The following is a 26,732-nucleotide window of genomic DNA, read 5'->3' on the forward strand; positions in this document are numbered from 1 at the left end:
TAAATTACAGAGCTCTGATTTTGAGAAGTTGTGAACTTGGGTCTGAAGTTAGTGTCGCTTGTGACAGATCTGAAATAGCCAACATACAATGTATGAAAAAATTAAACAAGTCAAGTAAATCATTCAAACTTATATAAACCACACGTGAACAGTAATAAAGCTAATTCAGTTTCATTTTATAAAAAACATTTACTATAAAGTTTTCATTGCAGATAAACCAAGTAGGATGAACACAAAGTTTTCTAACTTTACTCTGAACCATAGACTGTTTATAAAAAGCTGTGCACACAACGACAGGTACACAAACAATAAAAAGTGACAGTTTATTGTAGAACTGTTTGAGGAGCTAATGACAAGTAATAATTCTGAAGTAGCTCCAGAACAGGACAAGAAAACTGAACATTTCAAGCAGGCTGGTTTAGAGCTGACACTGCACTAGTGGTAGAAATGTGCTACATGTAAAAATGTGATTAGAAAGTGTCAGAATTAGGGTGATAATTACTGACTGAGCGTCATAGAGGGTTGTAATCCCAACAGATTAATTTCTTAATTATTTTTATGCTTACGTATGCAGATAATTATACTGATGTCACATTCACCTCATAGCGTCGGATCAAGCAGAAATCAGTGTACAATGTGCAGGCAGTGACCTGCTACAGGTAAATCTCTGATAAATGAGGACAGGCATGACTTGCATTAGAAGGTTATTTAGGTTAAAGACCCTCGTGAAAACAAGTTCACCTGACTGCGTTTGGCTGTTCATCTAATAACTGCTGCCTGACACTGGCAGAGGAACAAGAGGCAGAGAAACAGGCCTTTGTTCTATTGAGATGTGACCTCATAGTTCTGCCTGAGCACGTTGTTCCCAGACAAAGACATTCAAATAATGTAGGTGCACATGAGGTCGTTGTAAAGCCTCTTTCAGAAGGCGGAAGCCTCTTACCTGGTATTACATAAAAATACAAAAAAGAAATTAATTCAACCCTGGTGTGGGATCATCTCTGTCTCTGGCACGTTCACATCGGCAATGTGTTGATTTGAGCTCTTTCTGTGACATCAACATGCACGTTATATGTGAGTCACACTCCCCGCCCTGGCCCTGGTGCAGGAACAGATGGCAGCTCCAGTTTACACTGCGTGTGAGTCCAGGACCGCTCACCGTCTGGATTAATGAATCGAGCTGGAGCGGCTGATGGAGTCTGGTCCAGTCTCAGGAACCTGTGGCTGGGAGGTGGTGCTGCTGCGTGGGAGGAACAAGAGATGCTCTATAGGGTGTGATGGGGGATATCCCGACTTCCGGGTGTCCCTCAGGTGGGTGGAGGCCAAAGAGGAACACACACACACTCAACATATGTTCTGCTGTTTTCAGCCAAATGTAACTGTGATGACATTCTGATGCAAGAATTGTCTTAAAGTTGCGTCATTTCCTTTTTTCCATACTGTATATTCCTGAACTCACTTGGCCAGTACTTCAGGTGCAATGTATGAGAATAGCACACAACGTCACTATTTCTCAACAACACCCACAAGCTGTAAGGTGTTTTTTAACACCCATTAGCCTTTATAGCAGCAAATTGCCTCCACAAATAAATACTGATGTAAGGAAATCAGTCACATGCTTTAGACAATATGAGTGACGGCTCCTTTATTCCAAACCACACAGGCCATACTGGTGTTTTAGTGATGTAACTCAATCACTGGGACACACAATGATGCACCAGTTTACATGCAGCCAGTCCCCAGAGCTCACGTCACTGCGGAGCATCATCTCTCCTCCTAATATGGAGCCTTCTTATATAACTAAATGCAGGATGACAGCCCCAAATACAGGCTCAGCGCTGCGAGGCTGCGTGGACGAGCACCCCGACCACACAGTGGCGTGACAGCCATGACTGTTGGGTGAAGAACATCCACACAAACGAGCACCATGGCAGCCCCGCAGGACCCAGAGGGGGGGGGGGGACGCTTCAGCTGCAACTGTAAGAAATGTTCAGATGATTTCATTTCAAGAGCAGAGGATACCGAGGCCTGTTGTTGCTGCATCGCTGTGGTTGTGCTACAGTCTGTGGTTCACTGTCTCACACATCCCTTTATCCATAATTATGACTGCTACAATAGAATAAATCATCTTCTGTGAATCCAGTAATTACAAGCAACTGTACAGACAAGAGAGGCCAAGCGAGGGTTGCCAGGTTACGAATGCCCCCCTGGAGAGCAAAGAAAAAAATAAAACATAATTTCTTTGTGGAGTGAAGTATTTTTACATTGTGTTCTTTTACTTCAGCAAATGATCTGAATACTTTTTCCACCAGTGATGAGAAGATGGTGTTGGACACCTCATAACTCAGCCCATAACCTATATCATATTTAATATTATTGCAAAAAAGCTGATGATATGATGGCTTATACAACTGACTGTGGACAAAAAGGAAAATGCATAGTTAAGTTGCAAGTTGTTTATTTACTTGGGTGTTTGAATTTGACGTTACTCTCTTCTAATTTTTCACTTCATTTCACAAGAAAATATGCCACTTTTTAATCTGCTGCATTTATTTTTGGCAGCTACGTTTAGTTGTTACTTACTTAGTGTTTTAGATTAAATGGCCCGGCAGTATACGAAGAAGTCTAGTTAGAAATTTTTATTATTATTATTATTATTATTATTATTATTATTATTATTATTATTATTAGGGGCCATCAATCCTCCACCCCTGGAAACAAACATCATAAACTTAGCTGTGTTTTAAATGGGACATCTAGAGTCTTAGATTTGAACAATGGCGCCATCTTGTGTTCCATAATTGCTACATATGATTTCCTCGAATTTACACACGACATTGTCAGCATTCCTGGAGTGAGAGATAACAATGTATCTGCTCCCCCCACAAAACAAATATACTTCTATGTTCACATAAATTACAGATGTAAGGGGAATGAATGATTTAGTTAATATTACATTTAAAAACAATTTCCTTTTGTTGTGGGAAAACTTTTCAGATGATTTACTTAAGTTAAATTAAATGCATGACATGTTTTGCTGAAGTAAAAGTAGATTATTAATGATTTTTATAATTAATGATAATATTGACTTTTCCTCAGAACAAGTGAAAAAAATATGGTTAGTCAGATTATTTTCAAGCTTTTCAGGCAGAAATGTTGTTTTTATTAAAAGCATTTTCAGAGACATTTCAACAAAAAAAACAAAAAACAGATGAACCTATGGCTGTCATCCATAATCACATCAAAGTTTAAATCGCATGTATATTAAAAAAACTTAAAGCCATTGAGGTGTCTAGAGGGTTCCTGCCGCACAGTGACTTAGAAAACTCATAGAGAACTCTGTGAGCCCAGTGTCAAGAGACATCTTTCATTGTTTCAGACCTGAAGTAGGACTCTCTCAGTATTGACCACTTAATAATAGATCTACACACGTTTTGAATGACTCAGAGTGTCTAGCTGGTGTGACCAGCCTGTAAGGGTTAATCATATGTATTACCGAAAAGCATCCAAAACCCAACTTTTGTACAAAACCAAGACACATGACTCAGTGTTCCATCAGATTGTTTGCATTCGATACAAAGTGGTGAGGAAGATGAGTAGAATGAGTAATGGAGCCTATATATGACTCTGTATTGAATTAATTGATATCTTGAGGTAATTATCTTTTTGCAGATGGGTGTGAGAATCATAAGAAGACAGAATACATCTCTGCTTTACGCTTCACTGCACTTCCGTCTGTCCTGGGAGAGGGATCCCTCACTTGTGACTCTCTCCGAGGTTTCTACATTTTTCCTCACACTGTCACACCTTCGTATGCCCCATGAGGCAAATTATGGTTTGTGAATATGGGCTTTACAAATCAAATTGGATTGATTGACGTAGAAGTAAGACGAGTGTCAACTTATTCTGGCTAATTCATAAAGTCATTGACATCCAAAACAGATTGAAATCATCTCTCAGAAAATGGACTTATTCCCACTACAGACCATTATAAGATAAATAAGCTACTGTTTGAATCTCAAACTGTGGCCTTAACAAAACATTCCATAATTTTTCTGATTGATGTCGAAAAAACCCGACATGCTCAGCAGATTTCTGGTTGGTGAGATAGCTGAGATCATGTTTGGAGCAACACGTCACACAGCTGCAGTGACTCATGCAGATAGAAGCATGTCCTCGTATGAGCCAAACATCGCAGGCTGCCAGAAAGCGCTGGAATCTGGGCACCGGTGTCAGTGGAAACTTTTCTGGTGAAAGGTCAGACCCTGTCAGGGGAAGGAACCAGTCACTTACAAACAAGATAACAGGTCAAACACTGTTCTATCAGAGGGTAAACAAACTGCTCAGGTTGCAAACAGATCATTACATTGTCTGCATCTGTGTGAAATCAACAGAGAATATGGATTTGTTGCTTTGTGTTCAGACACGACGACACTGTTTTTCCACATCACGCTGACGATCATTAAATTGAGTCACTACTTGCTAGAGTGCAGAGTGAGCAGATTCTTGTGTGGGTCTGTTCAGAGGTGGTGGGGGTTTCATCTAAATGAAAGCCCAGCAGGAACACAGCAACCTGGTATGACTTCAAACACACTGGAGTGGTTTAAAGGGCCAATACACCAACTTTACACAGGATGTCCAGTCGTCTTGTCATCAGAGCTGTGTTTGCTCAGGAGACACATGCTTTGATACAGGTGAGGTCCGAAAAAAGCTTTGTTGCAGCTTTATCCACATCCAGCTGTGATGTCATGGGGCCCCGGGGATACACTCCTACATCACCGCACTGTGGTGACTAACGAAACCACCAGGGGTACTGAAATACTTAATTACAAGAAAATGCCCTTATTCAAAAAGTCAATCAAGTAGCAGGGCAGTTTGATGTCATTACACAATTATAATCACTGATGAGTTAGTATGTAAGTATAATTTAAATCAGTGGTTGTTAAAATGAGGGTCCGAGGACCCCTAGGGGTCTGTGGCACACTTTCAGGGGGTCCGTGAAACGTTTCCAGATTCGTCCATTAAAAAGATCACGATATATTGATATTCTGTGTTGACATGGTGAAAACATTTTGATACGTAGAAGTGTATTAGGCCATGTCAAAATATTCCAAGGGCATAAGACTTTTAAACTCCTCCAATCTGTCATAATTCCACTAACTCTGCACCGTAGCATATTTGCACTATTGCACACACTTGCACTATTGTTTTTTATGTATATTTTATTTTCTATTTTAAATTTTGATATTCTATTTTATCTTATTTTACTCGATATTTTTTCTGCTTGTAATATTCTGAGCATTGCTATAAGAGAGCCTGTGACCCAAGCATTTCATTGCAAGCGACTGCTTAATGTAATCGTTGTGCATATGACAATAAACTCTTGAATCTTGAATCTTGACATAAATGAGGAGGTCCCCAGAATATGTTTTCTCTTGTAGGTAGTCCTTGGCAGAGAAAAATGTGAGAGCCTCTGATTTAAAGGTTGTGATTGGTTGAGATAAAGTTTATACAAAAATTGTATGTGTCATCTCTGACAACACTTAATACTTTATAAACAGATATATGGTTTTCATTTAAATTCTGAATCTGATTAGTATCTAGCTCTTAGATTAAGTGGAGTGGAGAAGAAGTACTGATGTTAATACTTGATTAAATTCCAGTAGTGTTTATACTAAAGTAAAGGACACATTGGTAATCTGTACAGTATTGTACAGCTCCCCCGTGTGGACACTCAGGTAAAATGCAGCATGCTGTCCTCACACTCCCTCGGCACAATCACTTTGTAGCTGTGGCACGACAGTTTGTAATTGTGTCCATTGTTGTTGTCCCAGTAATCACATCCTCTCACATGGTAGCGGACGGCAAATTCCAACACAGCTCCTGGCTGCAAAATGAAGGGCGGCACCGGCAGACGAAACCTGAAGGTGTCTGCCTCTGGAGCGCCGTGCTCCCCGTGGTTCACACTCGATACCCAGCATGCACCTGCCTCTGTATGTGTTCTCCAGTTGGTGAAAGAGTAGTGTACTGTGACCTTTTTCTCATAAGCTAGATTCAGTACCTGTATGGTGCCTGTGATCCCCTGCTCTGAACACAGGACCTGCTGCAGACACACACTCTGAGTGCAGAGACGCTTCTGGAAGTCGGGCTGAGCTGCCATGTTTTCTGGGAAACAGGGTTTGAAGTACGGCAGGGACAGCTCCTGGGATTTCCGAAAAGCCAGCTCAGAGCTCATCAGGAGTCTAAACATAACGTGTTGGGGGATCAATGGGTGCTCTTGAACTTTGAAGACCTTCACTTCCTCTAACTCCAGGCCCAGCGAGTCCACGAAGCGCACCTGCGGGCTCCAGAGCCCTTTCGTCCTCTCTGCAGACGAAGGTAGAGACTGAGCTCGTCTCCTCATGATCGTCCTCACCGGGGGCTCGGTGGTGGAGCCGGGCGTTAAACTGGGCTCCTTCACTGCGGGGGTTCTGGGTGGCGGAGGGCGGATCCGAACAGGAGGTTTGGGCGTTTGAGGCTTGGGGTCATAAATGTCCCGAAGACGGATGGTGGTGGTTTTAGAGGTGGAAACACTGCTGGAGCCACTGGTGAACTGAAGCTGGACCCCACTCCTCTCACCACAACATCTCTGCTGCCATTTATCACAAGTGTCAGCCATGTTCGTCACATACAATCACCTTGAGAAACAGACCAACCAATGCATAACCGAATTGTTACATCATTTCACACTACATATGCAAGTACCTACATTACAATCACACATTTATAGACAAAAGAGCAATTACTTGACAAGACCACCAGTCGAATTCTTATGATCTAAATCAATGTAAATGTTGCCGTTGAAGAAGGATCAAACCTTTGCGGCAGGCGTCTTCAGTCCTGGTGTCAGGCTGGTGTTCTTGCATTGACCTTGCTCACTGTCTGGTAGTCGCTCTGAACCCAACTGCTACCAGATGACAGATGAGAGGAGGCAGCCTCTGCCAGACAATGTCAGTAATTCGCCATGTGAAGCCCAGCACAACATCTTGAGCAAAAAATAAAATAGAGCTACTGCAAACTACAGACAGTAGATTATCTGGTAAGACTTGGAAAAGCACAGCCTGCAATCGGCGACTGCACTTCACCCCTGGAGCTCAGCCTTTGACATATAACATGAGACCTTTAGTGGGGATGGGAGGTGTAGAGTGAATATTTATAGCAGATAGTGGTGGGCTGTGTTTCTGTTCTTTGAAGATGACTTACTGGCTTAAAATACCAGCTGCTTACAGTAGTGACATGTAATGAACCCTATTGTCAGACTATTTTAGATTAGAAAACACCACCACCACAAAAGAAATAAAAAAAATTATCTGCGGGAAATTTGCAACTTTAATTTTGTGGCAGTGTGTCACGCTATCGTATTTCTCTGGTGTCTTGTGTTGGTTTGCATGAGTTGATTATCTTTATGATTTTATTGCAAGATGTACTTTGTCTCATTGTGGGATAATTACAATAATCTAGCTCATGCTACTTATTTACCAAAACTGGAAAAGATGATGTGTTATTATCTGTCATGATTCTGCCCCTGTTTTGAACTTTTGTTATGAACATTTTGAAAGACTTTAGATTTGTTTTTGAACTTTTGATTTATCTGGTTAAGACTTTTGATTTATGTGAAACTTTGGGTTGGTTTTGTATATTTGGATTTATATCTCTCTTTGAATTTTCGAAATCTATTAGTTCCTGTTTGACTTTGAAGCTTTTGAATCTTTTAGTTTACTTCCTGTCTTTGCCTCCTTTGTGATTGAGATCCTGCTCTTGCCTCAATGTGATACCGGGCATTCACACGCTCCTCAGAATTTCCCGAGTTGTGAAGTCGTTGTTCTGACTTTGGCGTGTTCATGTGGAAAAAACATGGACGCTGTGAACAATGTGTTGTATTTATGTGTTAATGATGATTAAATATCTTGATACCTCCTTCCAACATCTGCACAATAACAAAGAGCAAAGAGCAAGGATCAGGTTTGACAGACATATAAACATTTAAAACCTGCATGTTAATCATATTAACGTCAGTATTTACTGAGACGTATAGTGTCGGGTGCTTGTGGGAGATGGATATACAGTTTGCAAGTGACAAAAATGAAACAATTGACAAGTTCACTTTAGAAGTTATAATATTTAAAGCTGATTCATGTTAACTGGTTTATAAGTGATGACGTCAGCAACTCTAACTAAACCTGACAGGCATCCAACAAATAAGTAAAGTTTAAATAACAGACAGACAGTGTGTCTAATATGTCTGTAATACACTTTAATGAAAACACTGTTGTAGTCAACTTGTAACAACAGTTACTGAAGAAAACATTAGGTTTTCATCCTTATGCATTGAGGACGTATGGAATTCTCAGGTGCACTTGCTCTAGAAGTCAAGACTGTCTCTGCCCATGAACAGCTGTCCATGTTTAACCTCAACAACGTGGCCAACAGCCCCACATTTTACTCGTCATAGAAATACCAGCCAGCTTGGAGAATGCCATGCAGTGATTTGCAGCACTCGGGTGATATTACACAGCAGCCTTCACATATTTGTGACAAGAGTGTGGTACAAAGGCTGTGTAAAAAAAGCCACACAGAAGGCTTTAAATACAAATATCACAATCAGATTACATCAAAATAGAAATTAAATGAATAAAATGACCAATGACAACACTTGATGTGCATTGCACTTAAATATTACTTTTCAGATGTCACCGGCATAGGCAGAACTATAGGATGTTGCTTGTGAGTAAATAATAACTGAGACCAATCAAATCGGAATGGCAAGCTGTTGAATCGAAATGCAAAACAGTAGATGACAGTGCAGCACACTGTATCAGGATGTCAACAGATGACACAAATTCAATCCAAGGCCTGATTTCAATAACATTTAACACCAAACTTGTGCCAGGAACACAGGAAATGTGACCCAAGAGCCAAGAGACATGTATTGACTGATTGATAAATCAAAAGAAACAAAGGGTTACAATATGATGAGGAAATCCAGGGTCAAATCAGAGAGTTTGTCTGAAATGGGCAAACTTTTGCTGCCTATTAATTAAGAAAAAGTGTAAAACATTGTCCAAATGTGTTTATTATTGTGAAAATGAATCATAAAATATGATCTTTGTCCTAAATGATATTTATGATTTCATATTTCTCAGAACACTTCAAATCAGTGGAGAATACAAATTGACAGAAACATGTGCAGACCAAGCTAAAGGCTTCAGTGCTTTAATCAGATTCTGCTCTGGATTTCTCATTGTAGAATCCATGGTCACAACCCTGCTCATGGTGGAACGAGTGGAGCAGTTTGCAGTCTGCAGACCGGCTCCAGCATCTCGATGCCCATTTCCCCAAGTTTGAAACAACTTGTACATTGTACAACATGCAGCTTTGTAAACGCTTCCAGGCCCTTTACTACCTCGAGTCCTCATTATTGCCAAGCCAGCTGTCATCCAGCATTCCCCCGAACACTCAGGCTGTTTAATGATGAGACACACTGCATGAGCTAAATGCACAGGAAATAGAGACATGGTGGTCATACCGGAGATTCTCACTATATGTGATTAAAAATCTTTAACCTCAGCCAATCTATATGTAAGACAAAATCCATACTTTTAAGGCCTTTCATTACAACGTGTGATTATTTAAGACATTGTTAGACTTCTTATGGACTCACACCTTGTGGACAATTCTGTGCTTGATTTCATTTTTCAGAAAGGGCTTAAGTTGAATTTCAACACATCTCGGCTGACTTCTTTTCACCGGATATCTCTTGGACAACTCTGAAAAATGAGGAAAGAAGGAGGACCTAAAAGCAGCAGCCAGGTGAAGGTATCGAACAGAAAGTGTCCTTTAATACCGGCACATATCAATATAAATTAACAAGAGGTACAAAAGCAAACCATGGTCCAAAAAACAACTAAGTTCAAAGAATAAAATAAACACTGAGGAACACTAGGAAACAAGAAATGGAAAACACGACTGAAATAAACAAGGAACCAGACGGACAGAAGCACAGAGACTTATATACACAAGGAGGCAGGGTGAACACAGGTGGAACACATTGGGAACAGGTGCAGACCATTACGGGGCAGGAAAACAGGACAAAGGCAGGAAATCAAGCTAGAGATACGCAAGGAGCATCATTTCAAAATAAAACAGGAAACAGACCTCAGAATGGAACAACCCAACACAAATCCAAAACACAAGGAAAAACAAGATAGTGTCCATGATCTAAAATGCCCATAAACAGAAAATCCAAAATGTTTTTTCACTGTCTTTCAGAGTTCAGGGCTCAGAGTCATGGCAGTTTCTTGGCTAAAAGTTAAACTTCATGTTCACTGGTAAGTTGTTTCATGAGGACAATCAAGGGAATAAATGCAAAGTTTTCCTCTACAACTGTTTTTGGGTCCGGACTTTTTCTAGAGGTTGCCCTTTACACATGCACAATGCAGCAGGAGATTGTTGTTGATGTTAAAAAACACAAAATGTGGTGTGATCTGGATTCTCAGGGTTGTTTGTGTCAATGCACTTTGTCATTATCTCCGCTGCTTCAGCCATCGTAACCATGATTAACCCTGGTGTCGGTTTCACTGTTTCTACTCATTCTTAGGTCTTTATTAATCTTTCTACTGTTTGCACCTTAGTCTCTGTCCTTGGTCAGAGCGATGTGTATCATCAACATCATCTGCATTGAGGCACAAGTTCTTATACCATATAGACTGCATGTAAATATGGATTGCCACACCAAGGCAATTTCCTGTATATGTAAATATACTTGGCAATAAAAAGAATTCTGATTCTGATTCTGATTCTGATGACAAGACAGCCCCCCACAAATTAAGGCAGTAGTTATCACACTGATGTATTGCATGTTCAAGTGCAAATTTCTATTGTAAATTGTTTGTTCCAGCACTTGGCAGAACCTTGATATTGCAGCTGCAGACCACGATCACCACTGTACAGACTCAATGACATCAGAAGTGTCAGATGGCAGCACCTGCATGTAAACAGCCGAGTCTTAACCCTCTGCTTAACTGATTATCATTTTTTAAAACCTTACAACTAAAAGAAACACTTTTATTTTACAGTAGAACACAATGTTTACACTCAAACATTAAAGCTTGTAAAGCTGTTTAAATTACAAAAGCAGCCAAGTGGAGTGAAATGTATATAGAAGATTTTTAGTTTTATTTTGCTGTTGTAAGTTTCCTGTTTTATCACTTGTGATGTTTTACACATGACTGAAAAGTAAAGAGCCTTGAGATAATGTAAGTTGTGATTTGGTGCTTTTATTTCTTCCGTCACCCTGAAGCCACCAGATGATATTCTGTTTGATTTGCATTCATAACTTCTCCACAAGTCATAGGGGAGGAGAAGGAGGTGAAGGTGGAGGTGGATGGTCAGGTGGTGGAGGAGAGGAGGGGGAAAAGGAGGAGCCAAATGAAGAGGTGAGGAAGTGATGGCTGAACCATGCAGCACCTGAGCCTCCACAGCCTCCACCTGCAGCTGTGGACGTTCCATCGACCCGCTGGTGATAATGACTTCATTAACTCCTTTGCTCCATGATCGCACCACATGGAATCAGAGTTATTTGGCCTATCTTCATTGAAATGAACAGGGTAGACGAAATAATGGAAACACCCGTAATGCTATAACTGCACCACAAAATGCAGCCTCCAAAATAAACATATAGGGCTGTTTTAACGCCTCTAAAACAGTTGCATCACAAACAGGAAGTCCATTACATTTGACTGCATTTGTTTTAGCTGCGAGGTAACTGGGTTTATATTCTCCTTCTAGTTTTTAATGCTGTGAAAAAAACAGTGTTACATATACCACAATTCATCTCTTACTCTTAACCATAACCAGGACCTCAGAAATGACTTTTTGCTTCATTATAGACCAGGCTTTGGTCCCCATGAGGTATACTGGTCCTGACAAGGTCGGTGTTTATGCAGGAAAAAGTCGTAAAGAGGTAACAAAATAAGTACACACACACACACACACACACACACACACACACACACACACACACACACACACACACACAGTGGAGACTAAAACCCACAGAAAATGTGCAGTAAAAGAAAACAGCCTCAAGCACAGTCCACAGTTTAAATAACTGCAGGACAGTTTGACATCCTTGCTCTGACCCGTCATCAACTGTATAGTAGAGATAACAGCTCTGCTGCACCAAGCAGAAGTTCTTCAGGACAGGTTGACTTATAGATGAAAGTCAAACAATATCTGGCTCCTGTGGTTGGCAGCAGTCTGGTTTGTATGATCACAGAGCGTTGGCAGCGAGTTCGACCTGAATCAGCAGCTGCTGCTGTCCTGCAAACATGGAGGAAGAGAAGCTCCACGTTTCCTCCAGAGAGTCGTCCAGAGTGATCTGCCTCCAGGTGCTGCCCTCATACCTGCTGGCCGGGCTGGGCATGGTGACGGCCGGCATGCTGCTGGACCAGGCACAGGTCAGTGACACGCAGGCTGCTGTTGAATCAGACAACTCCAACGCCAGTTTAAACTACAGTGGGAGAGGTCCAAAGTGATCTGCACCAAAACTCCCATGCAAACGCAAAGCATGGACATGTTTGACTGAACCATTGCATTACATTCATCTCAGTACATTCAGTTACTGATGCTGTGAGAAAATGTTCCTGTTAGATTATTTCCTCAAAGTCTAATCAGGACGCGGAAGTGGAATATGATCAGATCATTATTCCACTTGGAAGACGGACTGCTTAATTCTGACAATATAACCATATCTGTCCTTTGGTGTCTCTGTCTCTGTGCTGCTAAATGTCTCTCCGTGTCTCTCTGAACTTAACTATGGTGCTGTGAGTTTGCAGGTCACAGTGACCTAATCAGTCTGTAAAGTGACCTTGACCCATGGGAACAAATTAACAGATCTTGGCAAAGTTACAGTAACTGATATTAGACCTCTTTAGATTTATATTAAAACAGCTGGTTATGCTGTTGTCCCTCAGCCTTTCAACCTTTCAACCTTTCAGCCTTTTCCTTGCCAACCACATGTGGTATTGAAACCAAAAATATTGCCTGTGGCCCCAAAAGGTCTCTTTGACCACAAACCACCACTCTCCACCACCATTATTATTTTTCAGACCCTTTCACGAGTAAGTTGTATTTTTCCTGACAATGTCCCAATGTAAAGCCTATGGGACATAAAGAGTGTGCAGGAGGAGCCAGCTGGATGAACACTAATGTACATGTGCACGAATCATATGGAAAATCAAACCTTTACACTCCAAAACCTGTGTAGGTCGTATTTGCAGCCTTATATATATATATATATAAATATATATATATATATGGTTCTTAAGTTTGCTAAAAGTTATACAAGTTATACTAACCCAAACTTTGATTAAAACGTGTTTTAAAGTTTGTAAACACTTCTTTCAGTGTAGATAGAGAGTCTAACTTTCTCTGCATTGTGATTGTTTATTCATAGCAGTAAATAGACAGTTGCTCCAGCTAACTTAAATCAGATAGCAGTTGATGACTGTCTGAAAAGTGATACTATTATTTAATTAGAACATATTTGGGCTCCATTAAATCTGATGAAAAATGATGCACAGAAAGCAAGGAGCTTGAATCAAAAGACAAATCCCTTTTTTCCCCCTGTACATCACGAATCATCACAACAGAGCTGCAGTGAATCTTCAGTGACATTGAGACGTGATGACAGAAGCTGCAGCTGCAGAGGCCATAGAGACATAATTGTATGTGAAAGGAAAGGACAGGTTCAGGAAGCTCTGCATCACTCGTGTGTTCTCTGGACCGACTTTGACCTGAGTTAGGATTCTGTCTGCAGACTTTTAATCTTGTCAACTCATTTCTTTACTGTCAGTTTTCTGGACTCTGAGACAAGGTGATCTTCAAGAAGAAGAAGGAAAACTCCTCTTAATCCACTCAGCCATTAAATTAGTGTGTGTGCGAACGCCATAAACACTCAGTTACAGCCCCACTGTGTATAGCAGCTGTTGCTTCATAATCCAAATTACAGGCAGCAGTCAGAGGGGGGAGCTGCAGGCAGCGGAGCAGCTATTCTGAGTCATGTCTCAAGGACACTATTCAGCTGAGTCACTCTGTGTGCGTGTGCGTGTGCGTGTGTGTGTGTGTGTGTTTGTGTGTGTATGTGCGTATGTTCCTTTCATCTATTTGCATGTATTTGCATTATATAATTCAAACAAAAGGGCAAAGAGGCAAAAACAAGAACAAAGTGTCAGAACGTGACTTTTTTATCGTCCTATTACAAGCAGCAGTTTGAGTGTATGTGGAGGCTGTATGTTATAAACTGTACCATGCAAATATTTACATTATATTTGAATGGAATAGCAAATGGTATGAGAATAATAACGGAACAGACAGGTGAGTGACGTAATGAAACGTTACTCTGGAAAGGTCCAGGTCGTGACAGCCTGTGTTGTCCCCAGTCGAACAGGACAAGCTGTGTCCTTTACAGGCAGCAGCAGCACCACGTGTCGGTGACAGGTACGGCACCTGCTGCTGCTCACAGTGCGTCAGCCACTCATAGTGAAGACATCGAGGAGCAGGGGAAGGAGGAGCTGTTATCAAAGAGGGGGAGCACACAGCTGCAGCATCCTCTGAGTCTAAAAACCAGGAGGAGCAGGACAATTGAAGAAGAGGACTCCTGATACAGTGTGGTCGCCTCGCTCGAACGCAGACGTCTGCAGCATCCCCCTCCTCTCTCCCTCTCTCTCTCTCTCAGACACACACAAACATTCTTGTCTCCATCACAGAGAGCCGTCACGACTCATCTATCCAATCAGAGAGAAGCCCCTGGCAGGGACAACCACAGGCTCCATACTTCTTCAGTCCCACCGTCTATCAGTGTCCCAACTCCCAGCTCGCATCCCGGCCTTCTCCTCATCAAAATGAGGAAGGGGCTCCACGGTGGTCAAGCTCACGCGGGCCATCTGCACAGCAGTGAGGAGAAGGAGAGGGACGTGTGGAGGGAGAAGGAGGAAAAGGAGCAGCAGCACAGGAGGGCTGAGAAGAAGCTGCTGGCCTTCTGGATGTCCCTGTCCTACAGGACCTGGACCTTCTTCAGGCCCCGAGAGAGACCCAGCTTCCAGCGCTCTACCTCGGCAGCACGTCTGCTGAAGAGTGAGGCATGAGAGGAGGAAGTGTATGTGTGTCTGTGTGTGTGTGTGTGGTCTGTCAGTAGCAGAGTGGTAGAGGAGGCCTCACAGATCTGCTGTCAAGTGGACCTGTGTGTGGGTGCATGAGTGTCAATGTGTGTGTGTGTGTGTGTGTGTGTGTGTGTGTATGTGTGTGTGTGTGTGTGTGTTATCCATTCAAGTCTAGGAAAGCAGCTTCCTCTGACTAGTCCACCATTTGCACAGTACTTTGCGTTGTTGCCCTGTGGGAGAGAAAGATGAAGAACAAAACAAGCTTGTTGTGTCATCACAGTTCTTTGCCAAACAACTTTATGAACAACTGATTTCAGTCAAGAACCATCACCGGTGACTTTTAAAGAGCCTGAGGTGACAACTTGGAAACACACAAACAAAAGAGGGAATACTCTCTCTCCCCTCTGTGGAAATAGACCATTATCTAATGGTTGTGTCATCGATGCCGTCGACACAAAGATTTGGTGACACCTCCAGCAGGACTTTTCAGGCAGGGATGGGTTAACTGAGTCTGGAGCTGGGCTTCCAGGGGAGGAAGCTGAGGGACTTCAGATGTAAACTGACCCACTCACCTCACGGCTTCCTGCCAGAGAGCTCATGGATGATCGCAGCCCAGATCCTGGTGCCGTATGGTGCCGGCCGGGATACTCATGGATACAGTGCAAGTATGGAAAAAAGTAGTCTTGTTGTTGAGATTAGATACCAGACAGGTTATATGTCTCTAAACAAATACTGTGAATATAAAAGTAGTGGGAGGGCCGAGGGCATCAGAAAAATAAGTGAATGGGATGTTTATCTAAGTGAACTATAGATGATCCAGAGAGAAGATTTCGTCTGCAGAAGATTTTCCTATTTGTAATATTGTCTCACTCTTATCACTGCATCATCAGCTGTATGTTTGTTTCGAAACATACAGGTATATTTGTAACCCTAACCCCTTAACACCTATTATGAATATGAAAGTTAATGCTTGGTCTTGTTTCATGCTTTTTCATCATCACCACTGGTTTCCATGGGTTAATTTTTTTAATGGCGAGTAGCAGGAGGGCCGAGTGCGTCAGACAAATGAGTGAATGTGATGTTTATGTAAGTAATCTAGGGATGATGCATACAAACAAATTATAGTTTCTTTGCTAAATGTGCTAAAAGGAAAAATATGCAATTTACAATATAATTGAATATAAATCTAATAAAATCTATAGAGGGGTTCTTGGTAAAACAGACAGTGACATACCTTTAAAGAACAGGCAGGTAACAGTTTGTTTGAGTGAATACTGAATATTTACACAAATTACAGGACAGCACGAGGCAAACAGAGCAGAGCCACCAGACAGCTCTCTCCCTGTTTTTAACGTCTTGTAGATATGTCAACAACAGCTCAATGTAACTGAATAAGGCAGCAGGGCAGTCAGCTGCTAGCTGAAGCATCAGGTTATCGGGTTTCATGGAAACAGTTATCAAATCCTGCAACACGCTCGAGTCCAACTGTTCAGAGGTAAACATTCTCAGAGTGGATGTGAGAAACATGAGAAGTCATTTGGAAAGAAATTAATCTGACATCTGTGATCCAGCCGCTACATCAGCTGCTAACTGTAACTCTCAGTGCTATCAATGCCTTGCGGGTAATTTAGGCACCAGACTTTGATCAAGAACAAGTGAATTAAAAAATGATCTAAATCAGATTTTGCTGCATTGGCTTTAATCGCAGAAAGAAGGTTTTCAAGTCCTCATTTACTGTTGGCAAATGTTTCAAAGGTTCATTGAAGTGTGTTGCAGCAGTTAAAAAAAAGTAAATTAAATACCAGTCTACATTTTCATTTAAAAATTCATTAAAACAATAGTTTTTGTTGTGTATTTCACTGTAATGTATTGGCGTTGTGCTCGGTGGCAGCAGATTGTGCCCTAAACGAACACTGTGGTGTGTTTCAGCACTGGGAGGTGTTCAAGGAGATCTCAGAGGTGTTTATCTTGGTGCCAGCTCTGGTGGGGCTGAAGGGGAATCTAGAGATGACTTTGGCATCCAGACTCTCAACAGCAGTGAGTGGGAACACACACAACACATCACAACACAACACAACACAACACACATGCAATCAGAACGAGATGGAAACAATTATTCTTTCATTTGGTTTGTATTGGATTTTGAGCGAAGACAAATCAAAGCATTTATCAGGGTAATTCTAACATCTTTTACATAAACATTTCGATGAGACTTGTTTAAAAACCAAAACCATGTGACTGAGACACATGATTACATAAACTAGTCTATGGAAACGTCCACAGGCGAACACAGGGCAGATGGAGGAGGCCCAGCAGCAGTGGAGTTTGGTGGTCTGTAATCTGGCTCTCATTCAGGTGACACACTCATCCATACTACATCCATACAATAAGGATAACACACTGCATCACTTTGTTCAATGTGTAGTACAATTCAGAACACTTCAGCCAATGGGTTTACAATGATTTGTGTGTCATTTTTGCGTAGTCACAAATAGTGTATGTATTTCACTAACATCACAAAAACATGTACAGCATAATACAGTCTCTAACTTGTTTTTAAGACAGACAGATAACATGTAGGTAAGACTAGAATGACATTCATTTGAGCTCATACCTCCACCAAGGCCCAACAGTCCCCGTAAATTAAATCAAGCTGCAAATTGCACACATTTTTTCATCGATCGTTAAATCGAGATATCTGTAAAAACAAAAGGTCAAGTAAACACCCTATCTTGCCATGTTAAAGACAATGGTAAATACAATTCCTGAACCCTTCCATTTGTCTGTGGATCCGAGCCAAAATGTTCTTGGCCCATGTTCCATCCATCCCCCAAGTTTCACTGATATTTGTTCCGTAGTTATTGCATAATGCTGCTGACAAAGAATCCAACCAATCGTCCAACCAACAAACACACACCTCCTTCGATGATGATATACAAATATGGAAAGAGAGTTCTATAGACTGATAAACAAATTCAATAAATAAATATAATGAATAGATCCTCTAGGCTCTGTCCTCCCTCCCCAGGTCCAGGCCACAGTTGTGGGCTTCTTGGCAGCGGTTGCAGCGTTGGCTCTTGGGGTTCTGACCAGGGGGAGAGGGGATCTTATCAAGGCTGCTATCCTGTGTGCCAGCAGCGTCACCACTGCTTTCATCACTGCTCTGTCTCTAGGTGAGACATACACACAATGTGCTGCAGAGAAACGAGGGGCTGAGAGTAGATTGGATACCCAGAATGCAACTGGCGGGCAGGAACGTTTCTGAGCCTGGTGTGTTGTTTTTATGTCTTCTATGTCAAGACTCTGTCTGATGCTTTGTCAGGTCTGGTGATGGTGGCAGTGATCATTGGCTCCAGGAAAATGGGGATTAACCCGGATAACGTGGCCACGCCCATTGCGGCCAGCCTTGGTGATGTCATCACGCTGTCTGTGCTCGCTGGGGTCAGCAGCCTCCTCTTCTGTTACAGAGGTCAGAGGTCACACTTATCAGGGAAGCACGTGCAGAGATACTTGTTTGTTGGTCAAAAAGGATGAAGCCTAAATCGAATCAGTTACACTGACACAAGAGTTTTTGAAAGATATTAGGAGCAAAAGATGATCAACATTTACATAACTGTGCATCAGCAGTATTGGTGGTGCAGTGGTGATGCATTTCAACCAGAAGATGGCAGCATAGTCCACATTTGATTTAGAACAGCAGTAAACCTCTACCTGCTGTCTGCACTCTTTCATATCATCGTCACATCCTTTTAATTCTTAATCCCTGTTTGCATTAAACTCATCTGTACCGGTTTATTCTGTGCAGACATGTGGTACCTGCCTCCTGTGGTGTGTGTCTTCTGGTTGCTCCTCATCCCAGCCTGGGTCACCATGGCCTGCCGCTCTCCACCGGTCAGAGAGGTCCTAAAGTCAGGCTGGACACCGGTCATCATGGCCATGGCCATCAGCAGGTGAGGTGACAGGCTGACAGCTGCAGCTTTAGACCCAGGTGACCCACTGAGACTCACTGAGATGTGCTGTGTTGTCATCTCTTCAGTATTGGTGGCCTGATTCTGGATAAGACAGTGAGTGATCCAAACTTTGAGGGAATGGCAGTGTTCACACCAGTCATCAACGGTGAGTAAAATCCTGTCTGATTAATGCACCATTTCCACACTTATTTACTTTATATGAACCTATTTATTTAGACTGAGACTATTTTAAGGTGTGTATCGTCTGTTTTGAGTCTTTTTATTTTATATATATATTATAACTTCTGCTAAAAAAAACACACTAACAAACATAACACTTAATCGTCAAAGTATAACAGCAAGTCAGTTAAATTCCAATGATATCAATCTGTCCATTTAGGAAGCACAAGTTATAATGAATCACTTTCACCTGCTTTGGTGCAAATTAAAGTGACAACATGTCCAATGGAGAAGCAAAATCAAGACAACCCCCAAAAAGAGGTTGTCTTGATTTTGCATGTGCTGGCCACAGACAGCTGCTCTCTCTTTATCCTTCCTGGCTAATTCTTCTTTAGTTTTGTGTTCTGCTAGTGTCCTTGTCACTACTGGTAGCATGAGGTGGTATGTGCAGCCCAATCAGATTGCACAGGTAGTCCAGCTCCTCCAGGAAGACTTGCTGTGTCTCCCAGCACAATCTCAAGAGCATGGAGGAGATACCAGGAGACCAGCAGTTATACAAGGAGAGCTGGACATGGCCGTAGAAGGGCATCAACAAAACAGCAGGACCCGTATCAGCTCCTTACCGGTCCTGCAGGCTACAGGTGTGCATGTTTCTGACCAAACTGTCAGAAACAGACTCCATGAGGGTGGCATGAGGGCCCGATGTCCTCTAGTGGGATCTGTGCTCTCAGCCCAGCACCGCGCAGCTCGATTGGCATTTGCCAGAGAACACCAGAATTGGCAGGTCTACAATTGGCGCCCTGTTCTCGTCACAGATGAGAGCCGGTTCACCCTGAGAACATGTGACAGGCGTGAAAGAGTCTGGAGATGCTGTGGTGAACGTTATGCTGCCAGTAACATCATCCAGCATGACTGGTTTGGCAGTGGGTCAGTGATGGTCTTGGGAGGCATATCCTTGGAGGATCACAGAACTCCATGTTATAGCCAACGGTGAGATTGCCAGACCTTACGCTGGTGCAGAGGGCCCCGGGTTCCTCCTGGTGCAGGACAATGCCCGGTCTCATGTGGCCAGAGTGTGTAGGCAGTTCCTGGATGACAAAGGCATTGAGGCCATTGACTGGCTCTGACGTTCCCCTGACCTAAATCCAATTGAGCACCTATGGGACGTCATGTATTGGTGTGTCCGACACCGCCAAGTGTCACCAGAGTGTCCAGGAGCTCACTGATGCCCTGATCCAGGTCTGGGAGAAGATCCCCAGGACACCATCTGCCGACTCATAGGGAGCATGCCCAGACGTGTCGGGAGTGCATACAGTCACGCGGGGGCCTCACACACTACTGAGTCACATTATGAGTTGCCAGGATGAAATTCACGCAGGTTGCATCAGCCTGTGATTTCAGGTTTTCACTTTGATTTAAAGTGTGGTTTCGAATCCAGCCTGATTTTGGTTTCCATTGACCGTTGTTACATCATTTTGTTCTCAAAAAATTATAGAATATACATCAGTAAAGATTTTCAACTGGATTAATTCGTTCATCAAGATTTCATGTGAGATTGAAGTGTTCCATTCATTTTTTTTAGCAGTATAGTAGTTATATAGTTATATAGTTGTTAGTATATAACTGGGGGCTGTGACCCCCAAACTGGGAGAGTGGCTCCAACAGATTCCAGGATCAACATCTGAAGCCTCAGTCCAGTAGAGTGCAGTCCTAGGAACAGCTAAGATACTGCGCAGAACCCTCAAACTCCCAGGCAGAGGAAGACAATACCACCCCCCCCCCCCAACAAGGAGGGTGAGAGGGAGATTTTTTTAATTTTATTTGACTATATATATACACTATGAATCTAAATGTATTCATTTATTCTTTATTTGGGAAGGGACTATTTATATTAAAATACTTTACATATATATTAAAAAAAAATTTAATACAAATGTAAATGCACCCGAGTTAGCTGCACTAGGTGATTTTCATCAGCTGTACCTTTGCCAGATGTTGAAAGGCATCCCGTAATAAAAAATCGTGCAATAATCATAATACAATAGCAGCAAATGTTGAGATGCCAGAGTGGGATTGTGCAGCGCCCCCTGGCTGCACCTCTGGTAGTTCTACTGGAGGTAGATTTGAAGTTGATGAAAAAAGACAGAGGAGGAGATAAACCAGGTGTAATCTTGAGAACTAGATATTTTTGTATATGATGAGGTTTTCCCAGCTGAGCAGTTAGACCAATTTAGATACATGGTTTAAAAAGAGAAATAATTCATTGATCGATTCAGTAGTAAACTTATATTTCATGATTTCATTTCCAGTCTTAACTGTGATTACTTATAAGTTGCTTGTGAGATACAAATCTTTATGGTTATTATTTGCACTGTATCACATTAAAAGTGTTATTAGGTCGTTTATTAAGCATTCATTTTGGGCCAATACTTCAAGTAAATGCCTATTAGGTATTTCCCTGGAGAAGTGAGAACATCAACATGCTGATGGCAATAGAGAGCTAGTCATTAGATCACTTATGTCGGTTAAATTCAATTAATTATTATATTGTATAATTATATTATATCATTAATAATCTGAAACTACGGTTATTATAGCAGGGATTTGACAAAACTTTGAAGGTTAATTACATTTTGTCCACCTTTTCCCCCACTTGTAACTTTTCTTTGCATCCGATTGGTTCCCACTGAACATGCAAGGAGAGATGCCAAGGAGGAGTTAGGATGCAAGGAGAGAGGAAACAAGGAAACAGTTTAGAGAAATTAGATGTCCTTTTAGTCTGAATCTAGAGGAGACAGAATTTCTGCAGGGATGTATGATACAGTGCTCAGCGGACACTTTGTCAGACAAGTCCTCATTTCACAGGGCCAGAGATATGAAATTAACTGTGATAATAGTAGTGGTTACTTTTTACTGAAATAGATGTAATTGTGAATAATGCCCCTTTCATTTAAACTGAAACAATTAGTGACCTCTCCTCTCTTGGAAAAGGAATTAACACTGACATATTTTCCTACAGGAGTAAGCAGAGCTGGGATTTGGGGTTATGGTGTTTTAATGGTCTTAATCTGAAGAATGATAATTAAGCCTCTTAAGTACCTTCATTATTGTAAGAAAAAGCCTAATGGCAACTGATGTCATGTGGAAATTGCTAAAGCGTGCAGGCGCCCAGCAGCTAATCCCATTATTTATAAGTCCTGGGGTCTCCACATGCAGACAGTGAATAAGTCACAGTGCTAAAGACAAAGCTCAACTTTTAAATGGCTCCAGGTATGAAGTGTTAGTCAGTCACGAGGTGGGAAAGTCTCCTCTCTGTCAGGACCCTCAGGGAGGCACATGGGGCCAGATCTTCTGCTGCCCACACATACTAAGTAGAGAGCCATAACAATGGTCTTTACATGAACCAAAAGCCTGATCAGAATGCCAACTATGCATTCATCCGCTCCCGTTTCCGCAGCATCCCTGCCAGCCGTGGTGCTCCCACAGACTCCTTTGCCATCCCAGTACAGGAAGTGCATTTGCATTCCTATTCAGCTCTCTTCCCTCCTGCCATGTTGACCAGAAACAATCCCCCTGTTTTGCTCCAATGACCCATGTGCTCTAACCCTCTGCAAGCCAAAATGAAATCAGCCTGAAGCGAAGAGCAATATGTTACAATGAATATAGCTAGATTGCCTTTTCCAGACATTCAGAGAAATGCATCCCACAGGAGCCTGAGAGTTAGGAATAACTGCTGAGTAGATTCAAGTCAAATTACTGTTTGGGCTGGTGAATTATTTTTCCTCTATTCTGCTCAGCCAAGAGGCTCTCAGAGGGACAGAGAACAACGGCAACCGTTGGATACCAGTCAGCCTTACTGCTGTTCTCAGCTGAATCCTGAAATGGTTTTGTATATTTTATCATTACTGGTCTCTGGCAACACTTTCATGAATACCATTTCCTGTCCATGCAGGTGTAGGGGGAAATCTGGTGGCCATCCAGGCCAGCAGGATGTCCACCTACCTCCACTACTGGGGTGTTCCTGGATCCCTTCCATTAAAAAAGAATGAGAACTGTCCTGGACCCTGTGATACCTTCTGCTCCTCAGGTCAGATGTAAAAACCAACACCTGGTTTAAAGGCTTTGTGCAGAAATATAGCTCTTTGTTATAAGTTTAGCTTTTGTCTGGATCCTTTCTGTTTGTGACACTTGAGTTCAACAGCCTTTGCGATTCAGAGGCAGAGTTTTATTGAAGAAATGTTGGCAGCTTAAAAGATGATAAATAGTCTAGGATAGAGCTAAATAGTTATGTTGTGATATTTCTCTAGCAGTCTCTATCTCTCTTTCCACGAAAATAGAAAGAGAAACAGAAAGAGTTGTTAATTAGTTATATTGGTTTTGCAGTAGGTTGCATAGCAGTCTTGTTTCCATTGCTAATGGAATAATTAGGATGTTCTTCAGCACAAAAATGACACAAACGGAAAATTCACTTCAAACCAGCTACTTTGGTGAAATAGTAGGAGGAAATAAATTGAATTAATAGTTTGACATTTTGGGAAATACAATAACTTTCTTGTCAAGAGTTAGATGAGAGGATCTACTCTCACTTCTGTGCTGTAATGAAGCTACAGTCAACAGATTAGTAACGCTTATCCTACCTTCGTTTTGCATTAAGACGAGGAACAGGGGGAAACAGCTTGACTCTGACTGAAGTTAGCAGTTTGTTAATCAGTTTGTGATGTGTAAAAACACTAATTTGAAGAACAACATATGGCATCATTTGAATAGGTTAGAGGTAATAACTTGATCCTAGCTCCAGCTACATACAGACCATAAATAACTCCACAAGTTGTCTGACTATTCCTTTAAAAAGTCTTGTTTGTACCAGACATGAACCACGTTTATGTGAAATGTGAATTTAATAATGCAACTGGTTCAGTACAGATGCACCAATCATTGTTTCTGATGTTCATCAACCAGACGATCAGGGTTCATTTGAAAATAAAATCATGGTTGACAATTCTACTGATACATCTGTAAACAGCACTGATGCTTTTATGTAGCACAAGAGTATATTGTTTAAAGTTAGCTCTTTTAACACCTAACGCTTGTTTTTAAGTTAATGCTAAACACAGTATAGGCTTCACACTTGTTATTACTTGTATTGTGTTGACCCAGACGTGAACTCTCAATCAGCCAAAGTCCTGGTCCTCCTCGTCGTCCCGGGTCACCTCCTCTTCCTGTACACCATCCACCTCCTGCGGGGCGGCCATACTGCCATGACCTTCTCCTTCATCATCTGCTACCTGTCTGCTGCTCTGCTTCAGGTCAAATAACCCGATATGAAGATGTTTTAACCTACAAGACTAATTTTACTTTTGTCTTTAAATAGTACTAATCTGAGATATTCCAATTTGAAATCTGAATCAACTGTCATCATGCAGGTGGTGATTTTGCTTTACGGGGCCAGGCTGATGGTGCGCTGGCTGTGGAAGAGGGGACTCGATCCAGACAATTTCTCCATCCCATACCTCACAGCTCTCGGTGACCTGTTGGGGACTGGCTTCTTGGCTCTGAGCTTCAGACTCATTCTGACGCTCAGCTCATCTGGGGCTGGAGTTTGACACAGAAAAGTTTGTCTGTACATGCTGAATGTACTGTTCCCTATATGCGGTACAAGAAGCCCATTGGACTTCCTTCAACAAGAAGGTGAGGAAGAAAGGCCACAGGAGGCAAGTTAGGGCATTCTGTTAATGCCTACTGATGGCACTATGGGATATTTTGAGCACAGAAATTTGCATTTTTTCAAGCCCATACATTCCATTGAAGAAATGATCATCATGCCAATAATTTAAATTCAGCCAAAAGAAATCTATTCTTTGCTGTATGATTATGTTCCCTACTGTGCAAGTGCACAGTTAGAGCCACTGACCTTTTGCTCGTTTTCACAGCGGCCATTTTTAAATGAATAAGAGGGTTAACCCAGGTGTTAAAGGGATAGTTCACCCAAAGATAAAAATTCCCTCATTATCTACTCACCACTATGCCGATGGAGGGGTGGGTGAAGTGTTTGAGTCCACAAAACACTTTTGGAGTTTCAGGGGTAAACAGCGTTGCAGCCAAATCCAATACAATTGAAGTAACTAAGAACCAATTCTTCAAACGTAAAGAAACGTGAGAAGCCCCCCGGCATCGGCATAGTGGTGAGTAGATAATGACAGAATTATCACTTTCGGGTGAACTATCCCTTTAAGGTTAACTAATGACATTACACACAAGTGTTAACCTCGGCTGTAAAAATTGACCTAACCCCCCAGTTTGCACAAAGCCTGACGCTTTATTACTGCACAGAGATGAGAGGGAAAAGGAGATTAACCAGAGGCTATCGGAGGCTGAGCCGACCAAATACACACAGACACAATATTACACTTTGTAACATTATTTAGATAAGTGCTATATAAATAAAGTTATTATTATTATTATTATTATTATATTTAGCTTTCTCTGTCATTCCATAGTAACTGTTCAGATTAGATCTTGGAATTTAAAAAAAATGTACACTATTACCAGATATAGCCCTATGTATACAGCCTCATTTTCCCCTTTACATGTTTGGGATCCAAACTTGACTACAATTTATTGGAAAGACTCTTCCAGTTTAGAGCTTACAGACAGTTGGCATATCGGCTGGCTGGGGGAATAAATACCAATTTACATCAGTCTGAACAGACTTTTATAGTTATGCAACAATTTTGTCTAAAAACGGGATTAAGTCACTTCTGGTTGTTTTGTTGCCAGTGTGGTTGCTCGCGCAATGTTTTTCATGCATTTATACAGAATGAAGAGGGTTTATGAGGAAAATGAAAAAATGAATTGCAAAAAGAATATGTTCATTATCATTGTAATGTATACAAATCTATGTATGGTTTACACTGGATCAGGAACTGTTGATTAGTATTCTGAATATTCTGTGTTTGACACGTGTGCAGGGATCAGGATAAACACACTGTGAGCGTCCCAAAGAGCAGGAGATAAAGAGCAAATGACAAAAACTGAGCGACAGAAAATAACAGACATCTTTTGAGCACAGATTAGACTTTTGTTTGGACAGATTATATTATTCTTTAGTGGTCATAATTAGTCAACAAAAAAATAACTTACTCATAAGAATGGTTTTTCATGCTCAAAATACGGGTTCACATCAGAGATGGAGTTATTACAAGGTAGAGGCTGCAAAAATAAAAGTCAACATGACCTGGTTCAACATAGAAAGATAAGCTGAGGACAGTGTGGACTCTGTGGAGTTTGAATCAACACCAAGCTTGGCCCTGTAGAAACAACATCCATCTAAAATGGACACAACGGAGACTGAAGAACCCACAGTATCGTTACCTGGTTAAACATCTGTACACCCATTGTCAGC

The 26,732-nt window shown here is 41.7% G+C and overlaps 2 protein-coding genes across 2 annotated transcripts; one reads left to right on the plus strand and one right to left on the minus strand.

The window, feature by feature from the left end:
* Positions 1–5,405: 5,405 nt before the first annotated feature.
* Positions 5,406–7,248, minus strand: ppp1r3db (protein phosphatase 1, regulatory subunit 3Db). Its single transcript, XM_034585557.1, has 2 exons — positions 6,857–7,248; positions 5,406–6,677 (listed from the first exon to the last, which is right to left on the minus strand). Exon 2 carries the CDS (start codon positions 6,656–6,658, stop codon positions 5,735–5,737), a length of 924 nt encoding a protein of 307 aa, XP_034441448.1. The 5' UTR covers positions 6,659–6,677; positions 6,857–7,248; the 3' UTR covers positions 5,406–5,734.
* A 7,694-nt stretch (positions 7,249–14,942) lies between these two features.
* Positions 14,943–26,370, plus strand: LOC117761280 (solute carrier family 41 member 3-like). Its single transcript, XM_034585004.1, is given in 14 exon segments — positions 14,943–15,014; positions 15,101–15,174; positions 15,705–15,830; positions 15,832–15,865; positions 17,130–17,237; positions 17,484–17,555; positions 18,229–18,373; positions 18,523–18,669; positions 19,006–19,150; positions 19,237–19,316; positions 23,283–23,417; positions 24,488–24,636; positions 24,754–25,041; positions 26,299–26,370. Coding segments are annotated over 13 exon segments (1,467 nt in total). The 3' UTR covers positions 24,934–25,041; positions 26,299–26,370.
* Positions 26,371–26,732: the final 362 nt, after the last annotated feature.

This window comes from Hippoglossus hippoglossus, chromosome 5, assembly GCF_009819705.1.
Source record: "Hippoglossus hippoglossus isolate fHipHip1 chromosome 5, fHipHip1.pri, whole genome shotgun sequence".
NCBI lineage: Eukaryota > Metazoa > Chordata > Actinopteri > Pleuronectiformes > Pleuronectidae > Hippoglossus > Hippoglossus hippoglossus.

Coding starts and splice junctions, on each gene's coding strand:
- ppp1r3db (XM_034585557.1), bottom strand. CDS start 6,658: ATGGCTGACACTTGTGATAAATGGCAGCAGAGATGTTGTGGTGAGAGG.